General features: G+C 35.9%; 1 protein-coding gene across 1 annotated transcript in view; it reads right to left on the minus strand.

The window, feature by feature from the left end:
- C2CD3 (C2 domain containing 3 centriole elongation regulator) overlaps nucleotides 1-14,640 on the minus strand; it is a 124,817-nt gene that overhangs the window by 91,990 nt on the left and 18,187 nt on the right. Inside the window, exons 5-8 of the mRNA XM_090265451.1 lie at nucleotides 13,739-13,986; nucleotides 7,764-7,896; nucleotides 7,181-7,309; nucleotides 1,946-2,093 (exon numbers count right to left, since the gene is read on the minus strand). Coding sequence (XP_090121577.1) covers nucleotides 1,946-2,093; nucleotides 7,181-7,309; nucleotides 7,764-7,896; nucleotides 13,739-13,986 — 658 coding nt within the window. The remainder of the gene's footprint in view (nucleotides 1-1,945; nucleotides 2,094-7,180; nucleotides 7,310-7,763; nucleotides 7,897-13,738; nucleotides 13,987-14,640) is intronic.

Here is a 14,640-nt window from a genome sequence, read left to right on the forward strand (position 1 = left end):
TAAAATTATTTTGTTCAAATAGCATGAGGTATTACTTAGTGCTATTCATACATTTATTCATTTATTCACTAAGTATCCAGTGAGTACTCAATAGCTATCAGGCCTTTGTTGTAATAAAAAGATAATAAAGACATACTTGTGTTCATAAGGAACTGTATCACACATGGTTAAGGGCTATTAACAGAGGTATGTGTAGGGTACTGTGGACATTCAGGCAAAAAATTCTGATTTGAAGAGTCTGGGATGCTTTCTTCATAGAGGTGATGAGTTGATAAAGAATGAAGACAAGTTTACCAGATGTACAAGGGTATTTCAACATTCAAAGTAGAAGGACCAATATGAGCAAAAAAATATGGATAGTAAGAGCTAGAATATTTAAGGAGAGGTACGAATATTTGAGGTGAGGTATGACAGGGGTCTCCAGTGGGTACAGAGCAAAGTGGGAGATGAGGTGAGGGACGTAAGTCAAGCTCAGATTCTAATGCTATGCTCAGAGCTGATGAAATGGTGTGGTCTAAAGGGGAAAAACACAGGCTTTTTGCCAGATAGACCAGGGTAAGAATTCAAGTTCTGCCACTTCATTACTAGTAATTAATGTCTCTAAGCTTTTATTTAATGATATATAAAAATGGTAACATTATTTCATGAGGCTAGAAGAAGATTAAATGAAATAGCCAATTTAAAACACTGGTACAGTACTGAATAAATAACAGGTAACGTAAATTCCCTGGCACAGAGAAAACGTGTAATAAATGTAAGTTCCCTTCCCTTTTTATCCTACAGGTAACATAGTAGCAGTGAAGATACTTAAGGTAGAAAGTCATGAAATCCTAATGAAATTCATAATGTCTTTTAAATCCATTCCTACCTTCCAATCCCATTGCTGCCACCGTCACTCAGGCTATATCGCCCTCTCTCACACCTCCACAGCCCAATGGCTCCCCCTCTGCTTCTGGTTATCCTTCCTTGTTGGCCCCCTACATCGTTGCCAGATTAACATTTCTAAAACACTATCGTGATCATGTCATGTCCTCATCATCTGACATTCACATGCTTTCACAGACTGGATGCGATGTGTTAGCCTGCCTTATGGATGACTTCTCATTTAGTGAAATTAGTTACTCTCCAGTACACAAACTGCTTCTCTAGATAGGTCATTCTTGCTATTCCCATTTCATATCCTTTATCTCTCTAAACACCACTTTTCAAGTCTCAGTTAAAACCCCTAATTCTTATGATGCTCGTTCCTGACAATCTCATGTACGAGTTCTCCCTGCTTGCCGTGAACCCTGGGAGCTCTCATTGTCTTACTACTGAGCTGGTATAAACTACCTTATATTTCAGTTATCTTTTCTGACCCACAGAAAAGAAAAATCAAGAATATGACAGCGATGTTCACAAATATAAATGATTACTTATGGAACAGGGACTGAAATTAATATGTATAGACGCTACAAAATAGGAAACCAATGAAAGAAACATACGGCTTGATATAAGAAAGAACTCTGAAAATGCTAGAACAGCCTTAAAAAAGAATGCCTTGCCCAACAGTATTTGTTACCTGTGAGTAGAATTGTTTCTGGAATGTTTTGAAAATGTAGCAGTCAAGGGTGATTCTGAGGGCATACCTGCATTAGCTCTTCCTTAGAAGGAAGCCATATAATATGTTAAGACCACAGGCTTTGGAGTCAGGTAAACTAGAATTTGAATCCTGGCTCTGACACTTACTATGTGTCCTTGGACAATATACTTAATCTTACTAGGCCTGTCTCCTCAACTATAGAATGAGGGTAATACTTTCCTTTTCAGGCTGTCATTATAATTAAATATGGTATGTGAAATGGATAGCTTTCTATCTGACAAGCAGTAACATGCTGCCACCTACTAATATTACTAATACTCTAATTGTTATCTAATTCCTAAAGCTTAAGATTCAATGACTTACAGGTGCTTTGTAAAATAGGTTCTCCAGGAGACTCTGGTCATATTGAGGGTCATTTGACTCACTGCTGCAGTACGCAACACTCCCAGGAGCTGGAGAATCTGGAGGAGAGCCTAGCCCATCCCAGTAATGACCTTGGGATAATTCAGCACTGCAGAGATAACAAAAACAAAACAGAAGAACTTTAAAAGAATAGCTGAGCTATTCTCTTTTCAGTGAAAACTTTCTGAAGTCCCAAGCATAAAAGAAGGTACGTTAAACAGAAGACTCATATTAAACAGAATACTATCTGATAAACATTTTCATGTTATAGTCCCCCTCCTCTGGGAGGCCAACAGCTAGTATTAAAAAAATACACTACTAACACTGATTGTGATTTCATCCATTTATCTAATAAACATTTTACTGGGCACCTATTATGTGCCAAGAATGATGTTAGGTCCTAAATGATGCAAAAATGATTAACTTGCTCTATTCTTGTGTTGCTTATGGACTAGCAAGGGAAAAAAAGGGGAAATAATTAATCATAATTCAATGAATTAAATATTATGTTGTTTTATGAAGAATGGCTAATTCATAAATATGCTTTCTCTTATTTATATTCATAAATAAGCAAAAATATGCATATTTAGGTTTATTATGGCAAGATTAGTTTTTTGTAGGATATAGAAGTGAGTAAAACAGACACCCTACTTAGAGTATGTAAACTAATAAGGATGTTAAGCATAAAATATGTATATATTTCATTTGTTTCTTCTATAGTAGCTAATACTTAATGGACATCTGTTAATGAACCTATTGAATTCATAAACATGTTCTTCATAATGAAAATATTTATAAACACTGAATATGTGCCAGACACTGTGCTAAGCATTTCAATTATTGTTTCAAATTTACTTCCCTTTCAAGCTAGCTGCTATCCGTTTTCTCCCTTTTTTGATTTCTCAAGAATGTTGTACACAAGAACTACCTTCAAATTAATATCCTTGTATTTCTCACAACTAAGAGATGTTCAATAAATGTTCCCTTCCTTAATCTATAACAGGGTTCCGCAACCTTAGCACTATTGACATGTTAGGTCAGATAACTCTGTCTTTGGGAGCCATCTGTATGTTTTGGATCCCTGGACTCTACTCACCAGAGGCCAGTAGCCCTATCTCAGTTTTGCCAACCCCAAAATGTCTTCAGACATTACCAAATATCCCATCGGAAGTAAAGAACAACTGTCCCCAGTTGGGAACCACTGGTCTACAGTAATCTCTCTCCCAAAGTGTCTATTCAGGACCTCTGTCCATTTGTAATTAGATTGTTTAGGGTTTTTTTGGTGTTAAGTTTCATAAATTCTTTATAAATTTTGGATATTAACCCTTATCAGATTATTATTGGCGAATATGTTCTCCCATTCAGGGGTTGTCTTTTCATGTTGTTAGAAAAATTTTTTAGTTTGATGTAGTCCCATTTGTTTATTTTTTCTTTCGTTTCCCTTGTCTGAGGAAGTATATCAGAAAAAATACTGCTACATGATATGTCCGAGATTTTACTACCTGTTTTCTTTCGGGATTTTTATGGTTTCAAGTGTAACAGCTTAAGTTTTTAATCCATTTTGAGTTTATTCTTGTATATAGTGGAAGAAGGTGGTCTAGTTTTATTTTTTTTGCATCTATCTGTCCAATTTTCCAAACATCATTTATTGAATAAACTATCTTTACTCAACTGTAAGCTCTTGCCAACTTTGTCAAATATTAATCGACCATAAAGGTGTAAGTTTATTTCTGGGCTCTCTATAGGTTCCATTGATTCATATGTCTGTTTTTATGCCAGTATCATACTGTTTTAATTACTATGGCCTTGTGGTATAGTTTGATATCATATAGTGTGATTCTTCCATCTTTGTTCTTTGTTTCCAAGATTGTTGTGGCTATTTGGGGGTCTTTTGTGCTTCCATGTAAATTTTTGAAATATTTGTTCTAGTTCTGTGAAATACGCAATTGGTATCTTAATGGGAACTGCAATGAATATATAGATTGCTTTGGGTATATGCTTTCAATTATTTTTATCTTTTTCAATGTCTTACAATTTTCCGAATACAGGTCTTATATCCTTGCTTAAATTTATTCCTAGGTATTTCATTTTTTTTCCTTCAATTGTAAATGGTATTGTTTTTTTATTTCCCTTTGATAGTTCATTAATGGTGTATGAAAATGCAACCGATTACTGGATATTTATTTTGTATCCTGCTATTTTACTGAATTCATTATCAGTTCTTGTAGTTTTTTGGTGGAATCTTTAGGATTCTCTAGATACAGTATCATGCCATCAGCAGATAATGAGTTTTACTTCTTCCTTTACAATTCGGATGCCTTTTTTCCTTTTTCTTGTCTGATTGCTGTCGCTGGGACTTCCAGTACTACGTTGAATAAGAGTGGTGAAGCTGGACATCTCCCTTTGGTAGGAGTTTTAAAAGCTGGGGCACTAGATGTGAGGTCCAAATCCTTTATTCAAGGAGAAGCTAGGAGTTGGGGACTCTCTCCTGACTATGACCCTGTTGCAGGATGGGATTTATGTCAAATGTTTCAGCCTCTCCTACCCATTTTGATGGTATTTTCTCATTTGTCTGATGTGTAGAAATTGCTCATTTCCCTTCTGGATCTCTTGGGGAGGAACTGCTTTGTGTGTAGCTGTACGTTGGGTGCATCCATGGGAGGAGAGCTGAGAAGCCTCTAATGTTAGCATGTTGGTCAACTCTCTGGAATATGTCATTCAAATTTCTGAGACTAGCTATATATAAAACCACATTTTTTCTTTCTGAAAGCTTTTAAGGTTGTCTCTGTATACCCAATATTTTGAAAATTCATGATTGTGTACCTTGGTCTGCCTTTTTTCATTCATTGTGCTAGATTTTTGATCTTATGTTTTTTCAATCAGCTTTATTTAGGCATACTTCACATTACATATTATTTACCCATTTAAAGTAAGTCAACATTTTTAGTATATTTACATATATGAATAACCATCACTAGAGTCAATTTTAGAACATTTTCATCAGCTCAGAAACTCCATATCCTTTAGCTATTACCAGTATGACTATCCATCATACCCAGCCTTAAGAAACCACTAATCTACCTTCTGTCTCTATAGATTTGCATATTTTATACATTTCTTATAAATGGACTAAGAATATGTACTCTTTTGTAACTGGTTTCTTTCACTTAGCATGATATCTTCAAAGTTAATCCACACTGCAGCATGTTATCAGTAGTTTACTTTTTTTTTATGGCCAAATAACACTCCACTGTATGGAAATACCACTAAAAAAAAATCCATTCATCAGCTGATAAACATTTTCGACCATTATAAATAATGTTACCATGAAAATTCACGTACATGTTTTTGCATGGCCTTATGTTTTCACTTCCCTTGGGTTTATATCTAGGAGATGAACTGCTGGGTTATATGGCAAATCTATGTATAACAATTTGAGGAACTAAAAGACTACCTTCCAAAGTAGCGGTACCATTTTACACTATACCAGCAGTATACAAGGGTTCCAAATTCTCCATATGCTCACCCACACTTATTATCTGACTTTTTGGTTTTAGCCATCTTAGTGGGTATAAAGTAGTATTTTATTGTGGTTTTAATTTGCATTTCCCTTATAACTAATTGCGTCAACATCTTTTCATGGGCACATTAGTCATTTGACTCTCTTCTTTGGAGAAATATCTATTTAGATCATTTACCCCTATTGTTAATTGGATTATTTGTCTCTTAATCATTAAGTTATATGAGTTCTTTATATATTCTAAACATAAGTCATTTATCAGATAAAAGATTTACAAATATTTTCTCCCATTCTGTGGTTGTCTTTTTACTTTCTTAATATTATTTTTTGAGGTACAAACATTTTAATTTTATTAAATCTAATTTATCCTATTTTATTGTTGCTTATGCTTTTGGTGTTATAGCTAAGAATTGTTTTCCAATTCCAAGTTCATAAAGATTACCTCTATGTTTTCTTCTAATAATTTTATAGTTTTAGCTCTTTTGTTTAGTTATTTGATCTATTTTGAGTTAATTTTTGTACATGATTTGAGGTAAGGGTCCACTTTCATTTTTTTTTTTTTTTTTATGTGTGGCTAGCCAGCTGTCCCAGCACCATTTGCTGAAAAGACTGTTCAGTGAATCATCTTGATACCCTTGTTGAATATCAGTTGACTGTAGACATGGGTGTACTTTTAACTGTTGTTCTATTGCTTTATATGTCTGTTCTTATGCCAGTAGCAAACTGACTTGATTACTGTTGCTCTGTAAGAAGTTTAAAAATAGGGGATTGTGAATCCTCCTCCTTTTTTTCCCCCTCAAGACTGTTTAGGTTATTCTGGGTCCCTTGCAATTTCATAGGAATTTTAGAAATCAGCATGTCAATTTCTACAAAGAAGTCAGCTGTGATTTCGATAGGAATTGTATTAAATCATAAACATGGAATTCCCTCCTCCCAATTTTTAGATCTTTTAAATTTCTTTCAACAATGTTTTGTAGTTTTTAGAGTTTATGTTTTATACTTTTGTTAACTTTATTCCTAAATATTTTATTCTTATCAATGCTTCTACTGCAAATAAATTGTTTCTTTATTTCATTTTTGGATTATCCATTGCAAGTATATAAAAAAAGTCAACTGATTTTTGTATATTGGTCTTGTATCCTGCAATCCTCCTAAATTTATTAGTTCTAATTGATTTTTAGTGCATTCTTTAGGATTTTCTACATACTATATCATGTCATCTGTGACCAGAGATAATTTTACTTCTTCCTTTCCAACTGGAACCTTGTTATTTATTTTTCCTGCCTAACTGTGCAAGTCACATAGGTAATAAGTGACAGACTCCAAATTACAACTTGTGTCTGTGTAAAATCCATGATCTTTTCATTATACCCTGGTAACACTGGTGTTGTGGACAGAGTTGGGAGAAAACAATGGCAAGGCAGACACTTTCCCTTCTGGGAGTACTCCATTCCATAAGCAGACCATCCTGTAGGTGAGGCTAAGAATAAAAGGCTGAAGATTAGATTTTTATTTAATGGGTAATGAATAATGATTTTTATTTAATGTTCAACAAGTAAGCAAGGGAATATCTTGGATTTTCTAAGGAAGTGTTACTTTATGAAGATAAATCTGGGAACAATGTACACAATGGCTTGGAGAAAGAACTTAAAACAAAGCTAGTTATGAGTTCTTACCTGCTTAATAGCAGCTGTATGGCTCTAGTATCAGCTTTTGTGTCGTGTTTCCAAAATGTTTTCTCAGTTGGAGGGAGGAAGTGATCTTCAATGTGGTTTTTAAATTGATTCTTAGACAAGGCTTTGATTCTAAGGTGTGGAAAAATACTTTCTGAGTGACTGACATATGGAAAAAATGTAAATCAGAATTAAGCGAGCTAAAAGATGACTCAACAGGGAAAATTTAACATACTTTAGATATAAGAACCTTAAATATACATAAAACTTCACAATTTACAAAGCCCTTTCCTACATTAGAATCTCATTTCATTTCTGCAAGAGAGGGAGGAGGGAATATTCCCATTTTACATATAAGTATTCTGGTTCAGAGTGAGCAAAGAATTTAGCCACTTACATGTTTAGTAAGAGCAAGTGCTAAGTCTAGATTTTGAGTATCTTAATTTCTAGTTTAGGCTTCTTTTTCACCACATTAAGAATTGTTTTCTGAACATTTCCAAATTATTTAGTCCATAACCTGACAAAAACACACATTAACAACTATCAAGAAATAAACTGTTGGAGTTCTGTTTATTCTGTAACTTACTGTGTTGATGCTCTAAGAAAATCTTCCTTCATGGGAGGATGAACTTCATCCAACAACATGCTAGTATCTGGGCTTGATTTCATTGCAGAAATCACCATGGCATTACGTAGTTTATTGCCTTGTTCCAACAGAGCTGAAGAGGGCAAAAACAGATTGTACAAAAAAATCTAAAATCCAGCAGAAATACTTGTAATATTTAGCACCTTTGCTTCTATCACAGTGCACCATAATGGCTTACTTAACTACCTTCGCCCACTAGCTTGATAATGCCTCGAGGACATTCATTTTATAATACATATTTACTGAGCTTATAAAAACCAGAGTGCCAGACTTCTGCCAAGATGGAGGCATAGGTAGACACACTGCGTCTCCTCACAACTAAAAAGGAATACAACTACCTCAAAACTGGAGATAAACAAAAGTTCCAGAAAATCGAGCTGCAGAGAAGTCCAACAAACAAAGATATAAAGAAGAAGAAATATTCATCTAGACAGGTGCGACAGCTCTACCTAAGACACAGAGGCAAACACAGGAGGCCGTCAAGTTGAGGAAACAGAGAAGTATGGCCCAGAAGAGGGAAAAGATCAAGGTTCTAGTGGAAGAACTGAGTGATGAGGAGATAGCCAACCTAACAGATGAAGAGTTCAAAACACTGGTAATAAAGATGCTCACTGACTTCACAGATATGCTTGAGTACAGCAAATGCAGAAGGGAAGAAATGAAGGCTATGCTAAGTGAAACAAAGAAAAGTCTACAAGAAACCAATGGTGAAGGGCAGGAAATCGGGGTTCAAATCAATGATTTGGAACATAAGGAAGAAAAAAAGTCAACCAGTACAGAATGAAGAAACAACAATTGCAAAAATGAGAAGCTTAGGAACCTCTGACACAATTTTAGACGTGCCAACATCCAAATCACAGGGGTGCCAGAAGGAGAAGAGGAAGAGTAAAAAACTAAAAACTTATTTGAAAAAACAATGAGGAAAACTTCCCAAATTTGTGAAGGAAAGAGACATACAGGTCCAGGAAGCACAGAGTCCCAAACAAGATGGACCCCAAAGAGGACCACACCAAGACATATCATAATTAAAACGCCAAAGATTAAAGATAAAAAGAAAATCTTAAAAGCAGCAAGAGAAAAGAAGCAAGTTACCTCTGAAGGGGTTCCTATATGACTACCAGCTGATTTCTCAAAAGAAACTTCGCAAGCTAGAAAGTACTCGCAAGAAGTATTCAAAGTGATGAAAGCAAGGACTTACAACCAAGACTACTCTATCCAGCAAAGCTATCATTTAGAATGGAAAGGCAGATAAAGTTCTTCCCAGACAAGGTAAAGCTAAAGGAGTTCATCATCACCAAGCCCTTATTATATGAAATGTTAAAGGGACTTATTTAAGAAAAAGAAGATCAAAACTATGAACACTGAAATGACAACAAACTCACAACTATCCACAACAAACCTAAAAAAACAACAAAAACAAAAACAAACTAAGCAAACCACCAGAACAGGAACAGAATCACAGGTATGGGGACCATGTGGAAGGTTATCAGCTGGGAAGGGGAAGGGAGAGAAATGGGGAAATGGTGCAGGGATTAAGAAACATAATTGGTAGGTGCAAAGTAGGGGGAAGTTAAGAATGGTATAGGGATCACTTCTCGGCCTTTTGGCTAAGATCAAGTGAAGAATGACATAGGAAAGGGTGAAGCCAAAGAACTTATATGCACAATCCATGGACATGAACTAAGGGGGGCAGGGTGGGATTGCTGGAGGGAAGGCAGTGCTGGGCGGAGGAGAGCAAAGGGAAAAGAAATCGGGACAGCATAATCAATAAAATATACTTAAAAAAAGCATAATATGCCGAAAATGTTGCATATTATCTTCCATCTTCAATATTAAAATGGCTACACAAAAATTCACCAATTTTGATAATTTTTTAAAATGCATGCTGATATGACAGCTGTCACAATATAATCTAACAAAATTATTTTGATTGAAATTAAAGACAACTAATTGGTACTAGACCATCTTGCTGGGAAACCAAATGAACTTTTTGGCCAAACATAGTTAAAAGTCCTTTAATGAGGCAGGTTCACTCAATAAATGTTTTATGAATAAAGTAGTTAATGATAAACAGTGACAATAATAAATTTCAATTGATTTCTAGCCCACGTAGAAAAATAGTTTTTCTACTGATACCTAAAATATTTCTAGAAATAAATAGCCTTGGTACTTTATGATCTAACCATTCTTAAAGTATTTCCAATTCCTTAAACACATTATTTCCTTGTGCTCTCAAAGTTCCAGGTATTTAATTCCCTCAAAAAATTTATCATGTGGTGTTTAATGGTCTATCTCACTCCATCAACTTCTAGACCAGGGATTGGGTCTTGTTGGTCTTCGTATCCTTGGTGCCTGTTATATATCAGGCATTTGATAAAATGTTTTAATAAATACTTCCACTGTGGCACTTACCACACATATTGTACTGTTTCTGCTTTAGAGTCTGTTCCCTTTTATTACACTAAATTTCTTAAGGTCAGGGTCTGTATCTTATTTATTATTGTAACCCCAATACTCAAAACAGTGTCTTGACACAAAATAGGTACTCAAAAGATACTTTCTAAAAACAGGTTTTGAAAAGGATATGAATATTAAGGAGAACAGGTAGGAAAAAACCTGAGCACAGGTGGTCCATTTATTGGCCTCCAAGTGGTTTCATTATTGAAACAGCCATTGGAAAATGCTTCTCTACAGTCTAAAGCATGGGAACAAAAAAAACTTATCCCCCCTTCTCAAGTGGAAGCGGGTACTTACACTATAAAATATGTCATGGCATGTTCCTGCACCTCAACTCAATAATCATCTCCTGAACACAAAGGAAGGGCACTTGTGTGGGTTCAGGACAAATGTTTCCCTTGTGTATTTCTTATATGCCATAGGCACAGCTCCTGCTAAAACACAAGGAGGTATAAAGCTTTTGGTTTTTGTTCCAACTCCTTGCCATCTATTCTAAACCCCAACTCTTAGAAGCTGAATGTATAGTTAATTTTTCATAAGTACTAGCTGGTTGACTAATTCAGCTCTGTACTCCCTTTTATGGTATGATGTCAGTGCAATAAAGAAAGACCAGGAAGATAATTAGGTTTATGCATTTGTTATATCCCTCCCTCCCATGACCTCAGGTCTAGACCTACTTACTAGAGTGACCCACTTAACTCAGTACTTCATAATCTTCTGGTTAGAAGGAAACTTTAAAGATCACATCTGCCTACTTGATGGTTTAATCCAATCTGTAAGAGTCCCATCAGAAGGCTCTCTAGCCAGTGCTTGACCATTACTAGTGATAGAGCATTCACTCTCTCTTGAAGCTGTCTTTTCTCATTTTGCACAGGTTGAACTACTAACTCACACTGAGTCATAATGTGTCTTGGTTTATCTTTAAACCTATTGTTCCTAGTAAGTCTTATGGAAGAGGTTGCACATTGGCAGACCATAGATTGTACCTCGCATATTGTTTGGCTTGAACTGTTGGCCAACAAATTTTGACTAAAAAAAGAGAATAAAACAAAGCAGGCCTCGATTAACAATAAATCTATAGTAGGATAAGGCAGAGGACCTTGCCTTACAGTCTAAGACAATAATGAATTAGAGCTGAGGAGTATCTGCCCTCTTTGACAACGGAGGCCCTTCAGTTTAAAATGGAAATAAAAAACCTCCCTCATTTGGTTTTTAAAAAATTATGTGTATAAGGCACTTAGCACAGTAGCTAGCACATGATAGTAGCTCAATAAATGGTAACTGTTTTCTTAAGGCTGAAAATCTCTTGGTGGTACATTTGAGGCAGGACAGTGAGAAGCTAGGGAAATTCCTTGACAAATAGAATATGGGAAACTGAGACAAAATAATTAAACAATGCCAAACAATTTGAGCAATTTCCAACCAGCCTTGGTCCTGATCCCTCTTCAATAACATTATTTAAAAATAAAACTAACCAGAAAAATAACCCTGATACCTCTATACACACATTTTGATGAATCAACCTATTGAAGGACACATCTGAAAAACTAATGAATATTCTGTTAAGACCCTCCCCGGAGATCTCTCCTAGGATTGTGGTGGTCAAAGAAAGATAAAAAGCCTCAAGACAAAGGACCCAGAGAGCACTTTTGCTAGAGCACACTCACACCTTGCATCTTTGCTGTTTTTCTCCTGAACTCTATGGGGTCCCACAAGACTTGCAACCGGGGGAGCAGCAGGCAGCTGCAGCTCCTCCTGGGCTTACCCTCTGAACCTGTCTCCAAAAGTCCCCTTTTTCTCTTTCTCTCTCCTGTTGCTTCTTCTACCCTAAGTCCTTCCTTTGTTTCACTCTCCCAGCTTTAATAAACATACTCTCAAAATCACCTGGACTTGTGTTGTGAAATCTTTCCTACATGAAGTCAAGAACCCACACACTACTTGCAAGCTGAAGGCAGACCCACTCCGGGCTCAGTCCCTGTCCAGTAACACCTTCACCAGCCTACTTTTGTTAAAAGGAACTCTTCTTCTTTAGATCTTTACTCTGTTGCTTTCTTAATGAGGCCTGCCATTGTCAACCTATGTAAAACTAACATTTGCTCCTTGCTTCATATTTTTCCATTGCTATTACCACCAACTAACACCACATACTTATTTATCTAGTTTATCATTGGTCTTCCCATCGAGAAGATAAGAACCATAAGGCAGAGGTTAGTGTTTTTTGGTTTTCTTTTTAACTCAAATTGCTGCATCCCTGACTTTTAGAAGAATACCAGGCATTCTTTGAGAAATATCTTTCTCAAAGTCTGGTGCCCAGGTCTACACAAAATATTTCAGGTGTGAGCTGACAAGAGCTCAGTACAGTGGGACAGTTTTCTTTCTTCTTAAGGTAGCCTAGGTTGCATTAAAGAGTAAAATTAATAGAATCAGAGTATATTTTTAAAAACAGGGTATTGTAGACATTTCAGTTTAACAAATATAAACAATATTTCTTCATTTAAAAAAACCCTTACTAATGTAAATTATGCATCCAAATAGTTATTTAAAAGACTTTTCTACTAATGCTGCAAGATATTCTACTTTGAAAATTTTACTTGTGAGGATGGAGACAAATTCCTGTCATGCTCTCAATATCAGAGATATATAATTGATCATAACAGTGTAATGTAAATTACCTCATTTAAAAAAAAAAGATTTTATATATTTTTAGAGAGAGGGGAATGAAGGGAAAAAGACAGGGAGAGAAACACTGATGTTAGAGAGAACATCAATCAGTTGCCTCTCCTATGTGGCCCCAGCTGGGGACCTGGCCCACAACCTGGGCACGTGCCCTGACCAGGAATCGAACTAGTGCCCAACCAAGCTACACCAGTCAGGGCACCTCATTAGTTTTTAGAATACCATTCTCTAACATGAGGTAATCTGATCCAGTTGCTATTTGCTTTTTTATTCCCGTCTAAGCCCTTACATAGGTCAAGTGGCTCCTTTCTACTCCAGTTTGGCTACAAATCATATTTAATTCACAGGCTTAAGATCAGCAGTTGCTGTGCACTGACTGAATGTTCCCACTCTGAGACGAGTAGTTTTCAGAATGCGAAATTGACTTAGTACTAGCCTCTGCATGGTCATACAAGTAAATGCTGATGATGAGACAAAACCTTATTTGCCTTGCATTATTTGACAACAAATAAGAACTAATACTTTTCTATGATAAAGGCTTTCCCCTGTCACCAGGTTCCTTCCCTAAACCTACAATTACAAGCACCTACTATTTATAAGTAACTTAGAGGTTTAATAGAGCTGCCTTTAAATGGTGAGAAATTCTGGGCTCTAGTAATATTATTCACTTTTATTTGGCTATTTAGTTCAAACAGAAGTTTTGATTCTCTTTGCAGGCCGGCCAACAAACAGCGTAATCCCGACAAATATAGTTTAGGCTCAGTTGACAAATATAAACGTACCCGAAAGAAGGTCCTTGGTTGGGGGATTGTTTGAAGAAAGAATGCATGAGTCACTGTGACTCTTGGCAACAGTCCTAATTTGAGGTTGGAATTCAGAACTGTTGAGAAGGGACGTCTGCTTCTGTGGGGCTTTGCCTTTCAGAGTCATAGACTCTATATTCTGTCCTGAATTAAGATGGTGCTGAAGTCCAAAAAAAGAGTCCTTTATTGTATCAGTGTTCTCTGCAAAGTACAAGTGGTCCTTTCCCCTGTTTTAAAATAAAAAACATCAGCAGTTTGTTTGTCATTATGGTAACATTCCACTTTTTCAGAGACAGAAAGTAGATCAGTGGTTCACAGCAATACCATTGTAGCTTAGATTTTGTCACCTGTTTTTCATCTCCCAAAGGAAATAAATAATAGATGCTTTACCTACTACTGTGTGGTTGTGGCTAAAGTGAGACAATGAAATAAAGAGCTCAGTACAGGGCTTGATACAAAGCAAATGTTTCATAATTATTTAAAATCAAAAGCTATTCCTCTTAGTCCATTCTGTTTCACAAAATACTGCCTTCTCCCCCTTTCCTCACACACATCTCTCATCTCATCTGCAGATGCCTTAGTCATACTTCTTTACCTGCATGCTGGCCTCCTCACTAGACTGTAAGCAGTCCTCAGAAACAGGAATTATATCTTATTATTTCATTTTTCGATTACAGTTGATATTCGATATTATTTTATATTAGTTTCCAGTATATAGCATAGTGTTTAGACAATCATGTAACTTAGGAAGTGATCCACCTCAATAATTTTAGTACCTAGCTGGTACCATGCACAGTTACTACAATATTATTGGCTGAACTCCCTATCCTGTATTTTATATCCCCGTGACTATTTTGTATGTGTCTTATTAATTCCTATGC

This window comes from Furipterus horrens, unplaced genomic scaffold (assembly GCF_987537825.1).
Source record: "Furipterus horrens unplaced genomic scaffold, mFurHor1.1.pri manual_scaffold_2, whole genome shotgun sequence".
NCBI lineage: Eukaryota > Metazoa > Chordata > Mammalia > Chiroptera > Furipteridae > Furipterus > Furipterus horrens.